Below are 21,125 nucleotides of genomic sequence, written 5' to 3'. Positions count from 1 at the left end.
GACGTCTTTTTTTTTACCCCCGTGTTCTCTTTTTTTTTTTTTTTTTTTTTTTTTTTTTTTTTCCGTAGGTAGTGTGTGCCCGAGAATGTGGGCTGCAGTTTACAGTCCCAGGCTTAACAGGGAGAAAAGAAGTGAGTGCCAGCCAATAAGATGGCTTGCCTTTAGGTGTTGGAGGTTCAGCGTAGATTTGCCGATTCAATAAATAAAAGCAAGTTAGGACTGAAAGCAACTGCTGACCCTAGACAGAGTCAGAGAAAACGGCCAGTAAAAAAGCACATGGACTGTGAGAAAGAATGGCTTGCTTGATCCCTTTGGCAGGCTGAAGGATGGATGGCTTGATCTGGCCAGCTGGTAAATCTGAACTATATGTCTTCATACCCATAGATTCCATCAGTGCCAGCTCTTGCTTCTTTCAAACATACATCTTTTTTTTTCCTTTTTTTACGTCTAGATTATCGTTTATTAACCTTGCTCCATGGTGGAAGAGAATTTTAATATTTGAATTGAATACAACTCAGGCTTTGTCAGTCACAATTTATACTGTTGTTTCCTTACGTCTGCTTCCACAGCTGAAAATGTATTTAATTTTTATCAACCCCATTAACTCGTTGGAAGGATTTGTGTGGTCCTCAGTGGAGTGGAGATAGAATTTTAGTCCCCGGGAACATTTATGAATATGTAATTTCTTTTGATTGCTCCCGTGGTAAGCCAATGGCATCTGATTGGTGGTTTCAAGAGCCGCTGCTAGCTAAATTTCCTAGGATATATCACACAAAAATTCTTCAGTTTAGAAAAAGGTTGATGGTGCCCCAAATGAGAAGCCCCTACCTGAGCCAATATATAATTCCTAGTCAGTAAGCCCCAGATAGTAGGGCTATTATTAATGGAGAACTTTAAACATGACTCCTCCCCAATACATTTGTTGTTTTAAGAAGTGGATTTGGGGCGGGGCTGTGGTGGCGCACGCCTTTAATCCCAAGACTCGGGAAGCAGAGGCAGGTGGATCTCTGTGAGTTTGAGGCCAGCCTGGGCTACAATAGCTAGTTCCAGGACAGGTTCCAAAGCTACACAGAGAAACCTTTTCTCAAAAAAAAAAAAAAACAAACATGAAGGCAAAGGATATGGTCATACAAGAGATGAAATGATATGATATAGTAGAAACACAAGCTGAGTGTAGTGGCACATAGCTTTGCCAAAATATCACAGAAATGCTCTTAGCCCAGCTACTAGTAGTGGCCTTGTTCTCTGAAATCTCTTTCAGCCAGCCCTCCTCAGTTCACGTAATGTCTTCTGGGCTCATATTAGGGAGGCCCTTGAATCTTTGCTTATAGCATTCTACTGTTTTAAAAGCCCAAGTTCCAGTCTTCTGTATTTTTCCAAAAAAAGAAAAAAAGTCAGGTTCTTCACAGCAATACCCTGTGTCTCCTGGTACCAACTTTGTATCACTTTTTGCTGCTGTGCTAATGCACCATGAACAGAAATGACCTGTGCAGGAAAGAGTTTATTTGGACTTAATAGTTGCAGAGGGAGAGTCCACAGTGGCAGAAGTGGCATGGCAGCAGGTGGCCCGATTAGGATGCTGAGAGATCACCTACTCAACAACAAACAGGAAGCAAAGAGACTGAACTGTAAGGGGTGGGCAAGACTATAAACTCTCAGAACCAGCCTCCAGAGATAGATTCCCTCTATCCCTTCAAAGCCCCATAATCTCCCTAAACACAGTGCCAGTACCCAGGGACCAAGTATCAAGTTACATTTCTCTGTCGGACCACCATGACATCCTAAGTTTTATATGTGCATGCATGTATGTGTTCATGTGTGTATAATTATATTTCTCCATTTTCCTGTTGACTCCTTTCTCCCCAAATAGCCCCTCCTGCTTTGGTGCCATATGTATTATATAATCTCGCTTTCCTATTAAGATCTTTCTCCCTCTTTTCATGGTCCTTTTTCTATTTTCATGACCTAGACAGACATAAATTTAAATCTGGATCTCACACATGAATGAACACATTTGATGTTTGAGGTTTACTTCTTTCTCCTAGCATAGATGGAACTGGGCAGTTCCATCCATTTTCTTACAAGACCTGACTTCATTTTTGTATATGTATCCTATTTGTCCATTCTTCTGTTGATGGACATCTGAATTGGTTCCATATTTTAACTCTTATGATTATTACAGCAATACATATGGACATGCAAGTATCTGTGTAGCGTGTTGATTTAAAAACCTTCTGTGTGTACTCAGAAATGATATATCTGTATCACAAGTAGTTCTAATATTAGTTTTTGGAGGAACCTACAACAGGTACTTCTATAGTGTCTATTTCAGTTTATGTTTGCACCAGCAGTATATAAGTAAGTGTGTAGGGTTATCACTAGCATTTGTTGTATTTGTTCTCTTAGTGAATGCCATTCTGATAATGATGGATTCTCAGGGCCATTTTGATTTTCATTTTCTTGTTGGCTGAGAACATGGAACACTTTCAAATATATATTGGCCATTTTTATTTTTTTATTTAAGAACTGTCATGTCAGTTCATTAATCCAGTCACTGATTGGATAATTTGGCTTTTGGTGTTTTGTTTTTCCAGTTCTTTATGTATGTGGGATATTAATGTCTATCTGATGGATAGCTGGCAAAGGGATTTTCCCCTTCTATACTGTCCCTTCACTTTGTTGTCTTCGCTGTTCAGAGGCTTCTCTTCTCTCTTTGTCAAGATTTTGGGTTATTTCCTGTGATATAGATTGTAGTAGGAGGCTGCTTATTGGTTTCCAGCTGCCCAGAACCGAAATGATCACACAGAAACCATGTTATTTGCAATACTGTTTGACCAATCACTTAAGCGTATTTCTGGCTAACCCTTACCTTAAATTAACCCATCTTCATTAATCTGTATATCGCTACAAGGCTGTGGCTTACTGGGTAAAGTTCCAGGGTCTGTCTCTGGCGGGGCTCTATGACTTCTCCTTACTCCGTCCTCTTTCACCCAGCACTTAGCCTAGCTTTCTCCACCTAGTTCTGTTCTGCCCTGCCATAGGCTCAAAGCAGTTCTTTATTAACCAGTGGTATTCACAGCATACAGAGGGGAAATAGATCTTTTCAGAAAGTCGTCCTTTGTGCATATATTTTAAATATATTTATTATGTTTTCCTCTAGCATTTTCAAATTTTCAGGTCTTTGATCCACTCTGGACTGTTGCTGCACGCAAGAGTGGAGTCATGGCTCTACTATTCAGTTTCCCCAGCACCAGTATGTGTTTTTGACACCGTTGTTGAAATTAGGGGACTGATTAGGAGGTGTGGTCTTGTTACCAAGGGTGGGCTTTCAGAAGCCCCTGTCATGCTTCCTGCCATGTTGTTTCTGAACTGACCCTTTGAAACTGAAGAAGTCTCCGTTTAAATACTTGCTTTTAAAAGCTGCCTTGGTTGTGGTGTTTCATCTCAGCAATAGGATAGTAACAAAGTTGACAAAGATTTAAGAGCATACTGTTCTAAACATTAAAATTTGTTATCCTAGAGAATAATTATGAATAAGGTTATTTCACACATTAAAAAGAAAAAGAAAATTAGGTGGCTATACCTGTCTGGATCCTCTATTCTATCCCAGTGGCTTGCATGTGTGTTTCTGTGGCAATACAATATAGTTGGTGTATACAATATAGTATGGCTCTGTGGTGTAATTGAAGTCAGATATTGTGATACTTCAGCCTTGTTCTTTCTACTTAGAGTTGCTGTAAGTGCTTAAGGTCTTTTGTGCTTTCATGTGAATTTAGGGATTTAAGAAAATGATGTGGATATATGTGCAGGATTGTGCAAATGTGAGTGCCGATGCCCACTGAGTCCAGAAGAGGATATTGAATCCCTTGGAGCTGGAGTTACAGCTGCGAGCTACTTGATATGAGTGACTGAACTCTGGCCTTTTGCAAGAATACCATGTTTGCTTAACTGCTGAACCATCTCTGTAGCCCAGTTGTTAATTTTAGTTCTGTGAAGAATATTGATATTTTGATAGAGATTGCATTGACTCTTTAAATTTTTTTCAACAATTGTCATTTTCAATGTTTTGTCTATCTATGAACATAGGAGAGCTATCCATCTTCTAGTGTCATCTAAAATTTATTTCATCAGTGTCTTTATTGTAATCTTTCACCTGCATAGTTATATTTACTCCTAGTATTTATTTTTGAGGCTACTAATTCTTAAAATCTTTGAAATGTCATGATCTGTAGGTCTTTGAAAGATTTAAAGAATATCTAGCCATCTGAAATCTGAAAACCTATCATGACTACAAGTTTGACTATTATAAGTGACTACTTATTAATCTGAAAATTTTAATTATATATTATTTTTAAATGAGCTGTATAAACATAGGTCTTTAAATAAGAATAGAAATATAACAAAATTGATCTTAAATTTATAAAAATAAAGTCCATACCAATGTATTATTCATTTTTTTATCATATCTCCCTTTAAATGAAAACAAACATAAACAATTATTTTGGGAATTTGACCATTGTTTTCTTCAAACTGCTTCCTGATGTTTGTTGGGTAACATATTTTTAGGGTTCACAGAGACATTTTTGGGAGGGGGAGTTCTTCTTCCATCAAACCATATTAGCCTAGAAAGAATCCACAGGTCCTCATCTTCTGTAGAAACAAAAACAACCTCTTTTCCAAAGTAACATATCCTTAGACCCAAATTTTGAAGTCAGGATACCTTTATGTTGGTTTAGCTTAGCAGCCCCCAGAATCAAATATCTCTGCAGTCAAAAATTCAAAGAAAACACAATAATACACATAATTCAGACTCTCTGTGTATTTTTTTATCTTTACGTGGCTTATTTTTCGTTACTCCTCTAATCTATGACTGACTGTGCTGTTTTACATTACTTTTACTGTCTCCTTAAAGACTTTGTTTTATTTTTAAAACTATTTCTTTTTATACTCTTTTTTTCTCTCTCCCAAGCCCATGTACATTTTTTAAACACACTGTGTCTCATTTAGAGGTCTTTTGTGTCTGAATCTATCCTATTGCATATCTGAAATCTTTTTCTGACTAAGAGTGTGTGTGTGTGTGTGTGTGTGTGTGTGTGTGTGTTAATTGTTAAGCAGATGTGACTAGGATCAACTCCATGGCCCTGGCTGTTTGCTCTGCCCAGTCCAACGTGGCAGAGGTATGTTCACTGCCTCTGTGAGTCGTGCACACCACCCCAGCTCCAGGGACACAGTGGGTCTATGTCACCATTATGCAATTTGTAACATGCTGTTTACAGACCCCCATTTAAGTGCAGGGCCTCCCGAAAGAGCCAGAGTCCATTCTACCACCTCCAGCACGCACTAAGAAGCTGTTTTTTTTTTTTTTTTAAATGAAGCCATGTAGTTTTTTGCTGCTAACACTGAGTCAGGAGGCCCTCTCTTAAAGAAGCCATGCCTCTGCTTGTCACCAGCAAACAGAAAAAAATCTGAAAAAAAGTACGGCTACCAAGAAGTCATGTTTAACTCATTCTTGTGTCTACAATTCCTTCCCAGCTCTCTCAGGTTTTTTTTTTTTTTTTTAAAGATTTATTTATTTATTACGCATACAGTATTCTCAGTATTCTGTCTACAGGCCAGAAGAGGGCACCAGATCTCATTACAGATGGTTGTGAGCCACCATGTGGTTGCTGGGAATTGAACTCAGGACCTTTGGAAGAGCAGGCAGTGCTCTTAACCGCTGAGCCGAGCCATCTCTCCAGCCCCCGCTCTCTCAGGTTTTATGTGGATGGAGTTGGCCCACATTGGCTTCACTTTGTAGGCTGAGACTGCTCGTTCGTTTCCCAGCTTCTCAGACCTGAATACTTACTCAGAAACTATATTATTATAATAGTGTTTGGCCTATTAGTTCAGACTTCTTATTAACTAACTCTTACATCTTAAATTAACCCTTTTCTATTAATCTGTGTGTCCGCATGGGGTTTTGTGTGTCCGCATGGGGTAAGGATCTGGCGTCTGTCTCCTTCAGTAGCCACATGGCGTCTCTCTGACTCTGCCTACTCTCTCTGTACAATCTCTTCCAGCCTGACTATATTCTGCCCTGCCATAGGCCAAAGCAGCTTTATTTGTTAACCAATAAAAGCAACATATATGCAGAAGGACATCCCACATCAACTTTTATGAATTGTAATGTAAATATCTGATATGTAGGATATCTATATGTGACCCCCCTAAAAGGGGTCACAACCCACAAGTTGAGAAACACGGATGTAGATGCTGTGACCCGGGTCTTCTGCAAGAGTTACTGTGGTCCTGAGTAAGATTTACAAAACTTTTGGTGAAAAGTTTTCTGTTTGTGTTTGTCAGTGAAATTGTCCTACAGCCTTTCTTTTCTTTCTTTTTTTTTTTTTTTCTGTGTATTTATCTGGTTTGGGTATCGTGGAAATACTAGCGTTACAGAATTAGTTTGGCGAGTATCCTTCCCTTCCTATCTTGTGTAATTTGAGGAGTTGCTGTATTACAATTTAAAGAGTATTGCTGATTTACAGTTTTCAGAGTATTGCCATTGTACAGTTTGAGGAGTATTATTTGTTATCTCTTTCTCAAACATTTGGCAGAACTGTGTGAATCCATCGCTTCTGGGTCTTTCATAAAGTGAACAGCTTTTGATTACTGCTTCAGTCTCATTACTTGATGTGGATCTGCTTAAGTTGTTTATGTCATCTTGATTCAATAAAATTAATGCCATTATACATTTCTTACATAATACAGATTATGCAAGTTTGGGAGATAAAAGTTTCAAAGTAGTTCTCAATGAACCTCTGGATTTCATTGGGATCTGTTATAATGTTTTCTATTCAGCTCTGATTTCATTAAGTTGGGTCGTTCTCAGTTGGATACTTTGGCTAGGAGTTTGTCAATTGCAAACTCCTCAAAGGGCCACCTCTTTGTTTGATTCCATGTATTGTTCTGTAGTTTCCATTTCATCAAATTTTTGCTCTAATCTTTATTATTTCTAGCTATCTTGTCTTGTTCTTATTTTACAACCTCAGTGTGCATCGGTATGTTATTTATGTAAGATATCTTTTTCTAACATATAGTATATTTTTCTACTCTATACTATATAGTATTTACACGGATGTCCTAGGAGTGACTTAATTGTATCACAAAGTTCTAGGAAATTATGTTTTTAACTTTCATTTCTTCTAGGACTTTTTTAAAATAGTTTTTTTTTGATTTTTCAACGACCCACTGGTCATCAAGAATGTATTGTTCAATCTTCAAGTGTTTGTGTAGTTTCTGTTGCTTCTCTTGTCTTCATTTTAGCTTACTGTTGCCTGATGATATCTACAAGATTATTTCTGTTCTTTCATGTTTAAGGTTTGTGCTGTGACCTAGAATGTCATCTATTTTAGGGATGGTTACATGAACTGTGGAGAAGATGTGTATACCGTTTCTGTTAGATAGAGTATTCTCTAGATATTTGTTAATTCTGTTTGACTGATGATATAGTTTAACTCTGAAGTGCCTTTAATCTAGTGCGCATATATTTAAAATTGTTACTTTTTCTTGACCAATTATTACCCTTTGTTGTAGAGCAGTTTCTTCCAACTGAGAATAATTTTGGAGTTTAATACCTACAAACTTGGATCCACCTGTTTGCCTTTCACTTCTGTAGATTCAGAAAGCTTTGATGTTCCAGCCAAAAACTCCAGACATCCACATCCTTCCAGCAGGAAGTTCAGTACTTAGGGGACTTGGAAAGTACAAATCCTTTGCCAATAGAGTGTCATGGTTGCTCCCTTACTTCCCTCAGATTGAACATTGCCCACAGAGAAGGGCATATAATCTGAGGAAATGGGAGGACCTGCCCAGCTGATGGACTGTGAAATTAAGAGGGTCTGCCAACCACACTTAGCTTTACAGGGTAGCTGGCAGTCTCTAGCTTACCTTTTAGATAAGATTGCTGCTTCCTCTCCCCTTGCTGCGGATCCCCATGGGGGAAGCTGTATTAAGTTGGCCTTACTTCTTTTCTGTGCGTTGCTCATTCGTTTCTTACGGTCTGCCGTTGTTTCATCACTTTTGTGCACGTCTGAAGCTCTTTTGTTCTTTTTAGAATAGAGTCTATTCTGGCACTGGTTTTCCTTCTTGGTGTCACAAGTAGGCAGTTTCTGGAGAACCTTAAGGTAAAGTTATATTGCCATCTAGAGATAATTATCTTATAAGTAGCCTGCCCAGAAATGGATTAGTCAACTTCTAGAAGCCCAGCACAGTGACAATAAGAGAAGGTTCCAACAGTACAAATGATTCTACTGTGGGGCATTGTTGATGGCCCCAAGCAGCCAGAGCAAAGTAGTCTGCCTGTAGCTGTTCTTTTCTTATCATCTGGTACACTGAATGGTGAGGTTAGACTTTTTCCTTACTGTTTGACCATAAATCTTTTGCTTCAGAAGACAATTTGTGCAACATTATCTCACTTTTGGATTTTCTGCATCAATATTTACTTTTATTAATCCTACCATCTTCAAAGCAATGTGCCAAGTGCTGTAAGTCGATACAAAGAGCAGGACACTGCCATGTCCCCCACTGAGACTGAATCTAATCGGGAAAGTGGAATATAAGCAGTTTTCTGAGAAGGGCACAAAGCAGAACAGAGAGTGTTAGAGGGGAACAAAAGAGTGTGCTATTACTCTTTTGTGAGAAACCTTCCCACACTGTGAATTTCATCAGAAGCAGGAAATACTTATTTTAGTTTATATATTTTTACAGGAAACCTAGAGAATCGTTAGAGAAGTTCATAGTGTGAGACACTGAAGAAAAGAACCGAAACCCAAGTTACATAATTCCAAAGTGCAGTGGTGTGCCATAAACATTTCTTTTCCCAAAGGGAGGAATAGGAATACAGAAGAATTAAGGCAAGACTTAGGCAAGAATTAACCCAACAAAACAAACATTAGATAGAGCCTGGTACTCCACACCTGGCATTCTGGACACACTGGAATTTGATAACCCAAGGGGTTGGGAAGCCCTTTTCTAGTAGACAGCTGGGGGCAGTCCTCATGCTCATGGAGCTGGAGCTGGCTTCACTCATCTACATGTTTTCCTTCCCGTGGCATCTCTAACTTCTCTTTATGCATTTAGTTCCTTGGGTATGCAGTACTGGGTTGTGTGTGTGTGTGTATGCATGCGCGCGTGTGCACATGCACGCATGCGAGTATCCATGTGAGTGCAGGGGAAGTTATGTGAATTTGCTAGCATATATTATTTAACTTAAAGTAACACATAAATGAAAGGATGCTAGGTTTAGCCATAATTTTCAGAGATAAAAACTAAGTCTACAGTAACCAAAGGATTTATTTGAAGTTAAAATTTGGGATATTAGGAGTTGGCCCCAGGTTTATCTTAGAAGTCTAAACTCTGTCTCTTACTGGAGTCAGAGAGAAAGTTGGGAGTTGTAAGCATAGAACAAATCTTAACCACATGAGAGTAAGAGAGAAAATTGGGCATATCAGATAATGTGGCCCCAGACAAACGTTAGAAGCCATTGTGCCAGCCCTAGTAGCTTGGCCAGAGCTCCATTGTGCTGTGCTCGTTCTCCGCCTTCCTGGAGCCTGCCGTTGCTGTGTCACTCGTTCATTGTCACCATGGCCATGCCAGGGCTCATGTCCTTCTGACAGTGTGACCACTTCCCTTTTGCTCTTTGACAAGCCCCAGCTCTAGATTAAACAAGCCTGGGCAGCTCAGCGCTGAAGAATGCACACCTGTGGGAACTGTCTTACATTGCATTCAAAACCACAGACCTCTAATAGGAATTAAACAAAATTAAGTAGTCCTGCTAAATACTCCTAATAAACTGCTTTTTGCTTTTCAAAATAACTGTTTTACTTTCCTTTTCTCAGATCCATACTCTCCTTCTTCAGGCTTTGCTGATAACCTCACTTTCTATTTAAGTGTAAGGTACAACTGAGAAAGCTGGAACATGGATCCCCTCTTGTTTCCATCCTCGGGTCAGCTCTTGTGTTTGTTTCATGTGGAAGCTGGCTCCTCCCTCCTGTGGAAGACAAAATCTTCCTGGTGCTTGAATCTCGTTCTCCTTTTGACTTTTTGGCTGTCTACTCTCTCCATCATTGTGATGTTGCTAACAATGGTCTAATTTAGATGTCTTCTCCTTTAAATATGAAACTTGTCTGCATTTTCTGTCTTTATCATTCATTGCCTGTCAACCTCCTTGTGTTTCTGTCCCCATCATTTGCTGAGAAACTTCAGTAGCAAACCATTTTATACAATTAAATACCAACGTGTGATCTCTACCTCGTCAACAACTTACTTACTTGGGACTGCCTTCCTATTAAGAAGCGTCTTTGTTTTGATTTCTGTGATTACTACCATGCTTTCCTTCTTGACACCAGAGATCCTATTCTCAGCTTCCTTTTGTGGATGCTGCTGTTGTACTTGCCTTTTTCCTCTAGCCATTTTGCCTGCACAAGGAATCTGCACCAGTTCTGTGGTTTTAGATGCTGTTATCTTTTATGCCAGTGACTTTCAAAGCCTCTTATACCAGGCTTACCCATTTAAAAGTGAGTTTGATGAAAGAAACTTCACATGACCAAAATATGATCTGTACTTTCAGTACATACAAAACTGTTTCTCCTGTCATTGACACTTCAGTAAAAAATATGCTAACTAGTGCATTTGATCAAAACCGTCTTCTAAGATTGGGAGATTGTTTTCTTTAACCTTTAGTGTATGACCAAAAACATAAAAATTCTGATTGCTTTTAAATTGTTTCACTGGTTGCTTTTACATAGTTTCTTACAAAGTAGAGTTTCTTGATGCTCCTCATATAATGTGTATGGTTCTGTCTTCAATATTTTCTTCCATAAACTTTAGAGGTGTGCAGTCAGGGTGCTGGAGAAGTAATTTGAGTCCTGATCTCTGTGTGTGTGTGAGGGGTAACTGGGCCTGTCTTGGGTTTTTGAAAACCTCAAAGCCCAGTAATATACCTGCTCCAATAAGGCCACACCTCCTAATCCTTTCAAAGAGTTCCACTCCCTGGTAACTAAGCATTAAAATATATGAACCTATGGGAGTCATTTTTATTTGAACCACGATAGTGACCATTCTAAACTAGATAGTGGTCTAAGAAAGTAGCTTCCTTCATTACTGTACTTGCTAATCTTGGTATGAGGCACTTTTAGAATGACAGCAGGTAGTTTTGAGGGAAGGAGTGACTCTAGGGTGAATATGGTGCTGTCTTCTAGTATTTGGAAATCTGGAGTGCTTAAGAATTTTTACAAACAGAAGGATAAAATGAAAACATTCATAAACTTACTATAACCTGAATTTCCTTTCATGTGAAGAGGGGAGAGAAGAAGAAAGAAAGAAAGAAAGAAAGAAAGAAAGAAAGAAAGAAAGAAAGAAAGAAAGAAAGAAAGGGAGTTATGGGGTGAGACAGGAAACAGGGGACTAGGGAGAGGTTTCTATCAGATAGGAAACGGGGGACTAGGGAGAGGTTTCTATCGACCAGCTCGTATGGAGACTAATCTGTTACCAAGACTACTCATAATCACCTCTCTTAAAGGCGATTATATTGGGGAATGAAGTCATGACAAACCACATCGATATCAAAGCAGATCTTTTTGTAATGTTTAGTAGGTTGTTGTTGATACTTGATGTTGTAGTGGAATGCACTGAAGAAATTCAAGCATCAGATTGATGGTCCTGCTATCCTTTAATTCTAAAAGAAAATAGGCTGAGGAATAAGGTCCCAGAGTTAATGAACAGAAAGCCTTTTCTCTCTTGACCATGAATGTTCGATACATAATAAGCATCTCAGAGTGAAGTTGCTTGGTGTCCATGAGCAGCGCTGTCAGCTAGTGTCTGTCATATGAGAAACCGTGTGGTCAAAAGAAGCATGTTTTACCATCCTGTGTTCTCTCTATCCTCCCTGCTCGGCGTACTTGAGGAACAGTTTGTTTGCTCTAAACATATCACATTGGGAATCCAGTTATAAAAGTTGCTCTGTACTAAAAGTAATGTTTGTTTTTTTCAAAGGTCCGTCAACCTGTTGTATGCACCAACAACCATGTGTTTTGTTCCATTTGCATTGACTTGTGGTTGAAGAATAACAGCCAGTGTCCGGCTTGCAGAGTTCCTATCACTCCAGAAAATCCTTGCAAAGAGATTATTGGTGAGGGTTTATTTTTTATGTGCGTAAGGTAGATTTAAGACAATTTATAAACAGTGTTTGTTTGGGGAATAGTGATATGAAGTCTTCATTGTTACAGATCAACATCATATTGGGTTTATTGGTAATTTTATATAGTATATGTAGTACAAAGGACCCCAAGCCAAATGCAGCTTATGTTAGAGACTGCATGTGGACAGAAATATTAATGATTTAAAGTCACAGGTGCTAAGAAGGGAAAATAAAGGGCTACAGGGTGTTCGAAGAAAGGTGAGTAACTCTGAGAAAGTCTTGATGAGGTAGGTGACCTTTAGGTTTTGAGCCTCAAAGTGTGCTTTAGGAATGTTGGCTGAGTGGTGGTATGTAGCCTGTATAGAAGTGAGACAAAATTTAGTCAGATTGGAGACTCTGGTCCTGTTGGATAATGTGTAACGCATTTCAGTTTACTAAAGAAGAGGAAGAATTTACCCCTAAAGTAAAAATAAATCACCAGTAGTCTCCCTGAATGTGTTACTTTCCTAGCTCCTGTTTGACACTCCTCTTGTCCCTCCTAATGCAGCACTAATTTTTTTTTAACCTTAATTAGTTTCACATTATCTTTGACTGGACCAGAGTCTCCAGTCTGCATATCCAAATTTTGTTTCAGGGAAGTTAAATTGAATTGGGATTAATAAAAACTCAGAGACAGATATTGGGGTTCGATCTGAAGACCAGAAAACCAAAGCAGCCAGCCACTGTCTCTTACCTCGACCTTAGTCCAAAAATGGTGACCCTACCTCCAGGAAACCTCAGAATGAGACTGAGACTCAGGACTGTCTCCTCCAGTCTTATTTTCCTCTCTAGTTCTGGGATTAAGGGTATGCACCACTAGCGCCTGGTTTCTGTGGCAAGCTAGTGTGGCTACTGGGATTAAAAGTGTGTGTCATTGCTGCCTGGTCTGTAAGGCTGGCCAGTGTGTCTGTTTCACTTTGCTGATCATCAAACAAGCTTTATTAAAGATACAAATGAAATATCGCTACATTATATAATGCAATATGAAAAAATGGTTCATTTTCATTTTGCTCAAACCAAACAGAAATAAGGATGTTTTTCCCTTTCAGGAGGAACAGGTGAAAGTGAACCTATGCTGAGCCCTATGGTCAGGAAGCACCTTCGGAGAACGAGACTCGAGCTCCTCCACAAAGAGTATGAGGTATCTAACACTGCTTTAATGCGACTCCAGCAGTGGACTTAAGGGAAACCGATCAAAGTAAAGGAGGATGACTAAGATTTCATAGAATAGGAAGAAATGGAAACATTTTCCTTTTTTCTTTTCCTTCTTTAAGATTATTTTTTAATTTGAGATTTTTATTTTATGTATGTGTTTTGTTTGCATGTATTCCTATGCACCACTTGAGTGCCAGTTGTCTGCGGCCAGGAGACGGGGTTGAATCACCTGGGACTGCCAGGTGTGTGCTGGGAATCAAGCCCAGGTCCTGGAGAAGAACAGCAGTCCTCTTAGCTGCTGAGTCAGCTCTCTCTCCAGCCTCTTCCTTTTTAAAAGTGTGTGTGTGTGTGTGTTTGCTAATTTGTACCTCTTCTGTTTATTTTATATTTGTTCCATTTAAAAAAAAATAAAGAAGTGAGTGGTTAAAGAAGCCCACTTAGGGAACTCAATCAATTTGTTACTGTCTGTAGAATCACTGACAATTATAAACATGCTGAATTCTGGTCCACATGTAAACGTTATGCTTAAGTAAACTGATATGTTAGCATCAGTGTGAAGTGTTATTTCTAATCTTCATCTAAAGGTGAATGAGCAGACTGGTTTACCATGAAGGTGGAATTTTTTACAAATGAATTCAATATACTTTTGATAGTAGACAAAGATCTATTGTCATTTTATCTTCATTAAAAGAGGAATGGAGATTTTATAATATACATATATGTATATGCGTGTATATATTATATTTGATCTAGTTTCATAGTTTCATATCCCCCCTTTTTCTTAGCAGTTGGAGAAAGGCTTTTTGTGGGGGGTAAGGAAAGACATGTGCAGCAGATACACAAAGAAAAATCCTCTGCAAGCAGAGGGGGCTTGTGAAGCTGAAAAATTTAGTCTTTCTTGAGGGCTGGGTATTTTTTAAGACTCTGAAGGGTCTTTATCCCCTAATTTAGGCTTGGTCAATTTGAAGAAAGACAGAATGGCTGATTGGCATCCAACAAATAATTATACTGCTGTGTAAATATAGTATGATAGGAAGGTTTCTTTAAATTAGACTCTGCACATGGAATCTATCTGAGCTGCCTCAAACATTTTAATACACTGGAGCATAAGTGATGGGATAAATGTTCATCCCTACATTTTCCCCATTTGTGAATATTGAAATGCATGCTTGTTTACTCATTGCTGTATTCACTTACAGACTGCAGTTTCTTATGCAGGGTATGGTAGCACATCCCTTTAATTCCCGCTCTTGGGAGACAGAGGCAGGCATATCTCTGCGATATCGAGATCTGCCTAGTCTGCAGAGGGAGTTCAGGACAGCCAGGACTTAAAAGAATGATGATTCTTAACCTTCCTAATGCTGTGGCCCTCTCTTACAGTTCCTCATGTCGTGGGGACCCCAACCATAAAATTATTTTATTGCTACATCATGGCTGCAATTTGCTACTGTTATGAATTGTTATGTAAATATCTTGCATGCAGGATGTCTGGTATGTGACACCTGTGAAAGGGCTGCTCGACCCCAGGCTCAGAACCACTGATACAGAGACCTTGTCTCCAAACAAACTAACAAAAAGTGGGGTGGGGAAGGATGCAACTTCTTTTAGAATACTGTTAAATGTATTATAATATACTAGTAAATAGTACTGGGACAAATCTAAAAGGCACTCTTCCATATTAATAAATGTCATAGATATTAATTAGAGAGCTCATTGACTTAAGTGTATTTTCTCTTTAAAATCAGAACACTTTAAACTGGCTTATGTTTCTACAAGCTAAAGTTAAGGCATACATGATGATGAAGAAAAAGAATAAGAAAAGAAAGAGTGCCAGCGCTCGCTCTGCTCTCTCTCTCTCCCTCTCCCCTTTCTCTTTTTAAGTCAGGAACCCATTCATTGATAACCTAGACATCAGCCTTAACCCATTCATGAGGGCTTCATGACCTAATCACCCCTCGATGTTCCCCCTTGTAATGCTGTCACAATGGCAGTTGCATTTCTGCAGGAGATTGGGAGGGGCATTCAGACAGGCACTGACATTTGGAGTTTATTTTCTGTTAGCGCTTTTAACAGCCTCATGTAATTAAGATTTTATGCCCATTATAGAAGAATAATGGTATTCCACTGTGGCTGCATTGGTCCATGAGAGTAGAGGGAGCAGAAATGGGGAACAGGGTTGGGATGACGTGGATATGCCAGGGACAGGGACAGCCCTCCAGGAGACAGACGTAGGTGAGTCAGCTCAACTTTAGTCCATGGTGGAAGGAATATATAGGACAGACCCTGGTCTGCCTTAGGTGGCACGCTCCTATCACAAGGCTTCCTCTGTGGCAGTACGGTCCTATGGAAATGACTAGAGCATTTGCCTAATTGCCTTGTGAACAGCAGGGGAGAGCATTTGCAGGGAGCTGTCTCAGGGTAGCCATTGAGGTAGGTCAGACGTCCTGGGCCTAAAAGAGTCTTCAGATAAGAATAATAAAGAGCAGGAAGCTTGCTGAGGGAGGGAGGCCTCTCTGTTGCCACGCTTAGAGAAAACTGCCAGGCTGTGGTAGTCTGCAACCTCTGACCGGCAGAGCCTCCCAGCACTACATGGAAGAATCTATCCCAAATGTTTGCCCTCACATTCAAGAGCAATAGCAGTTCCAGAGCAGAGAAGCAGATATTTGGAATGACTCTGAGTAACGGTTGAAGACCTACTGCTGGGATTGATCTGGGATGCAAAGTGGAAAGATTTCATTCCTACTTTAGATATAGAAATAAAAATATAAACAAAATTCTGGCTATTTTGAACAATAGCTTTTAAATTTCTCTCTGTAAAGCAATTAAGATGCCTCAAATTTTCCGTCTGAATAGGAATCTACTTTGTTGTTGAAATTCATGTTTTTTTCTTAATTTCTTGATGATATTTTAAACAAAATCAAAGAGTTGACATTCATAAAACCAGAACTGTCTTTGAATTCAAATGTAAGTAGCTGGTATCAATTTTTATGAGAGACAAAATACTTTGAGAATTTAAGCTGTTTCCTTATAAAACTGTTCTGATATATAAAGAGTCCATGTATGTATGAAAGTTTGAGTGTAATATTCAAGAACACATTGGCTCTGGCTGAGCATATACAAGCATTAGTTCATATCTGATCGTTGAATTCCGTACTCTTTCAGGATGAAATAGATTGTTTGCAGAAAGAAGTAGAAGAACTTAAAAGTAAAAACCTGAGCTTGGAGTCACAGATCAAGACTATTCTGGACCCTTTAACCTTGATGCAGGGCAGCCAAAACGAAGACAAACAACCAGCAGCAGATAATCAAAGTAAAACTGACCCAGAAACGGTAGTGGAATGGAAGAAAAAACTCAGAACAGCTAATGAAATCTATGAAAAAGTAAAAGATGATGTGGATAAGTTAAAAGAGGTAAGTTGTAGTCATGTGAAAATCTATGGTGGTTGTTTTTGAAGTTCTACAATAGTTTACGTACTTTCACAAGTATACATAGCCGTATCCTTGACTCACCATAGCTAATGTGGTAGAGCAGGACTAAGGCCTGGATGAGATGTTCATGCCCTAGGAACACGTCGTCTCATTAGCTGTCCTTCGCTGCCAAGAAGTATCAGGTGGTTCCATTTGTGACTATAATTGGAGACCTGTAGTGCTTGCCTATGCGCGTGCTTCTGGAAGAGTTGCATCCGTTGAAAGGATGCGTTTCTGTCCCCCTCTTTGTGGTTTGCCTTAAGTTTTTAAGCTTACAGCAGTGACTGCTTTGTGGGCATTGAAACAAGCATATCCCATCTCACGCTTAGCAAAGAAACATTTATTGGCTTGTTGTTTGAGGCAACATCTTACTAGTCAGAGATTGCCTGAACTTGCTATGTAGCCCAGGCTGGCTTCACATTAACCGCCCTGCTGCTTCAGACTCCTGGTGTTAGGATTGCTGCTGTGTCTCACTGTACCCGCTGAAGAGAAGGTTTTCACCAGGTCTTTCTGAGCACTACCATTCTCTGATGTTGAAAGCTGAATGTCAGTACACTCTGGAGTTAGTTTACTGACTAGCTCCAGAGAAAGCCCTGAGCACCTGCTTTAGACCACTCTGCAGGAGAGTAACGGGGCACATGGGCTGTCTGTCTGTCCATTCAACAGGGGACAGAGGACATTAGTTGAGGGTGGGACTTGTTAAGTCTAGAAAGGAGACAGAGATGGCGCCGTTAGCTTGACTTGAGGCTCACCTGCCCTGCAGTACAGCAGTGGTCAACAGTGTGACTTTATAGCTCTCGTCTCTACAACTGCCTTTAACCTATCTCCATTTCTTTAAAATGCTGCTCTTGTTCTGAATTATTGCGTCCTGAGCCACGAAATCGTTGATGGACTCCGTATGGTATTTTATAGAAGAACCACTGCATGTTAGCTCTCATATCTTCAGCGAGGTTAAGTAGTAGAAAAACATTTTCAAATTAGTCTCCATATACAACACGAATGTGGTGCGATTCATAAAAGGCCAGTGTGAAAGGGATATAGAGACGGCTTTCAGAAAGAAGAGCTGCATCCATACCTCCCTGCGTCTTTATGAGGGAAGTGTGAACTGTGTTCTGCAGCCAGCCTTAGTGTATAAACATATTACTTTAATAACATGTTATCAGAATTAGTAAATGAACATGTTGTCAGAATTACTGTGTTATCAGAATTATTTGGTATATTCACTAAGCCTGTTTGGGGTACCCAGTGAAAATATTAGGTAATAGATTACAAATGAGTAAGAAACGTGGATTACAGAGACAAAATGCAAATATGAAGTACAAATAATAATCTCAGTCAGATGCTGAAAAAAATGATTCAGTAGAGTACGACTTGGTGTGAGCAAATGGACGTCTGATGCTGCCTGTATCCGTGAGTTTGGAAACGAGACCTTGTCACTCCCAGTCAGAGTGGAGAGTGCATAATAATCAAAGGCTTTGATATCCCCAGGTACTGTAAGTAGGCAGAACTCTACTGTTTATAACCTTTAGGTCCTTTTAATAGTTAGGAGCTATCCAGCCTATAACGAGAAGTATTAAAAAGCCACAGGGCTGGTGAGGGATCTTGAAACATAATATGATCCCAGTATTAGGGGGTGGGGTAGGAAAGGAAGTCAGGTGAGTTCTAATTTAAGCTTCTTGTCATCATCAAAAAATATTCACTAAGTGCCTCCCTTTACGGTGCTGTGCTTGAAAGCTTAATTCATTGTTGGTGTTTGAGGAAGTAAATGGCTTTCCTGTATCTTCAGAGGGTAATAATGGTGGTGTCTACCAGTCACTTAAAGAATTAACCCCCCAGCATCCTGGTTTGTGTGCATCCCTGAAGAAGGTGAGCAAACATTTGAGTAGGGGTATAGGCTTCAAGTGAGTATTCTCCACCTCCCTTGCTTGTTACCGTTGAGATACAATTGTATTAAAGTAGGTAAGTAATACATTCTGGAAGTTAGTCAGAAACTCTGGCCAATGTTTTTATTATAGGTTTTCAAAATTCTTAGATTTCCCTTTCTTTTTCCCTGACAGTAATTCTATGGTTTGTTAAATATGAGCATAAATGTTCTATCCATAGCATTTTCTTGGCTGGGTTAGTAAGTTTGGTGACTAACCTAGAGAATTTAATCTTCTCAGTGGCACACAAATGCAGTAACAAAAAAAATTTAAATAAAGTGGCGTTTAAGAAAATTCTAAAGTCTAAGAGTGTAGTTTGTTTGTTTTACTCATTTAACTCTTCTGGTCTTTGGTCTTTCCCGGGAGCCCGCCACCTATCTCCCAAATAATCCACACATGGAGGCTTATTCTTAGTATTAAATGCAGGGCCTTACTTTGGCTTGTTTTTAGCAAGCTTTTTTTTTAAAATATTTTTTTAATTAATTTATTTATTATGTATACATTATTCTGTCTGTGTATGCCTGCAGGCCAGAAGAGGGCACCAGACCCCATTACAGATGGTTGTGAGCCACCATGTGGTTGCTGGGAATTGAACTCAGGACCTTTGGAAGAGCAGGCAATGCTCTTAACCTCTGAGCCATCTCTCCGGCCCCTAGCAAGCTTTTCTTATCTTAAATTATCCCATCTGTGGCTGGCTGTGTGGCTGGGTGCCTGACCCCTGGTGTCCCCCTCTCCTATTCCTCCTTCTCCTTCTATTTATTCTCTCTGCATCCCCACATATTCTTGCTCCTGCCTCGCTATTGGCCATTCAGCTCTTTTATTAGACCATCAGGTGGCTTAGACAGGCAAAGAATCACAGCTTCACAGAGTTAAACAAATGCAACATGAAAGAATGCATTGTATCTTTGCATCATTAAACAAATGTTCCACAGCATAAACAAATGTAACACATCTTAAAATAATATTTTACAACATAAGAGCATGAATATTTATTTTATTTTATCTTTTTTAAGCTCTTGTGATACTGAGCTTCTGGCTTCCCTCTTTTCTTTTGTGTCGGCCTATGCATTCCAGATGAGCTACTGCATGATTTTAGTAACTTTTCGGTATTAAACAAAGAAAAAAAAAAAGTCATTCTTAAAGGACTTTTTTTCTTCCATGTGTATGTGAAGGTACAATTGGTGGAATTTACTAGGAAATATTGCCCAAATTTTAAGGATATCAGAAGTTGAAAGACAGAATAAGAAAGACCTGTTAAAGAAAGAAAGTCAGTAGATGACTTGGGTTAGATTTATCACTAGAGAAGTGTTAAATAGTAACAAAGAAACTAGTCTCCCGGTTTAAGAATTAACTCTTTAGCATTAGTTTGTAAATACTTGTGTATGATGCAATCTTGTCTTGTTTAGAGCATTCAATTATGGTAAGATGAAATAAAAGAAACATATTTACCATTAGTGTGGTCCCTTAGTAGCTTTGAGCTAGCTAACACAACTTCATTTCCCTGAGCATAGGATTTAGAAAGTGCTAGGGGAATGTAGATTTTAAATACCTAGTTGTATTCACAGTTTCAAGTTATTCCCACTGGTGATTTTACGTTTCTGAGGACTGTGTCTGGTATTCAGTTTGCTGATATTGCTGTAAGAATACAGATGACTCATGTCATCATTTTTACAAGGTACTTTTGTGTTAGCTTATGTTTAATTATTTTTAACTCTTCTTTCAGGCAAATAAAAAATTGAAGTTGGAAAATGGTGGCCTGCTGAGGGAGAATTTACGACTGAAGGCTGAAGTTGACAACAGATCTCCCCAAAAGTAGGTATTGCATAGAGCAAAGTCTCTGCTTGTCAGTGCTTTTAGTTGACTCTGTAATGGCTTGTGCTTTCTGTTTGACTCATTTAGTGTTGAAATTAGGAGCGGCAGGGCTGCGTCCCCGGCACCCGGCCGCCCGCATGGCTAGCTTATGCCCAAAATAATTACACAGAAACTGTATTCTTTCAAACACTGCCTGGCCCGGCTAGGTCCAGTTTCTTATTGGCTAGCTCTTTCATATTGTTCTAACCCATTTCTAATATTCTGTGTAGCCCATGAGCTGGCTTACCAGGGAGGATCTTAACCTGTGGCTGTCTGGAGTGGGAGCATCATGGCGACTCTTCCACCAAGCCTCCTTCTCCCAGAATTCTCCTCTTTTCTCCACCCACCTAAGGGTGGGCCTTATCAAGGGGCCTAGGCAGTTTCTTTATTAATAAGAAATCACTCCCACATCATTTCCCCTTTTTCTGTTTAAACAAAAAAGAAAGGCTTTAACTTTAACATAGTAAAATTACATATAACAAAACAGTTATCAAGTAAGAATTACAGTTACAATA

General features: G+C 39.3%; 1 protein-coding gene across 2 annotated transcripts in view; it reads left to right on the top strand.

Moving 5' to 3' along the window:
• Obi1 (ORC ubiquitin ligase 1) overlaps positions 1-21,125 on the top strand; it is a 41,201-nt gene that overhangs the window by 2,674 nt on the left and 17,402 nt on the right. For both annotated transcript variants that reach the window (XM_050144643.1, XM_050144644.1), the window contains exons 2-5: positions 12,031-12,166; positions 13,264-13,355; positions 16,532-16,780; positions 20,483-20,571. In XM_050144643.1, the coding sequence (XP_050000600.1) occupies positions 12,031-12,166; positions 13,264-13,355; positions 16,532-16,780; positions 20,483-20,571 (566 nt within the window). The remainder of the gene's footprint in view (positions 1-12,030; positions 12,167-13,263; positions 13,356-16,531; positions 16,781-20,482; positions 20,572-21,125) is intronic.

This window comes from Alexandromys fortis, unplaced genomic scaffold, assembly GCF_014885135.2.
Source record: "Alexandromys fortis isolate MF-2015 unplaced genomic scaffold, M_Fortis_MF-2015_v1.1 scaffold_43, whole genome shotgun sequence".
NCBI lineage: Eukaryota > Metazoa > Chordata > Mammalia > Rodentia > Cricetidae > Alexandromys > Alexandromys fortis.
This window is presented reverse-complemented; position numbering and strand designations above follow the sequence as displayed.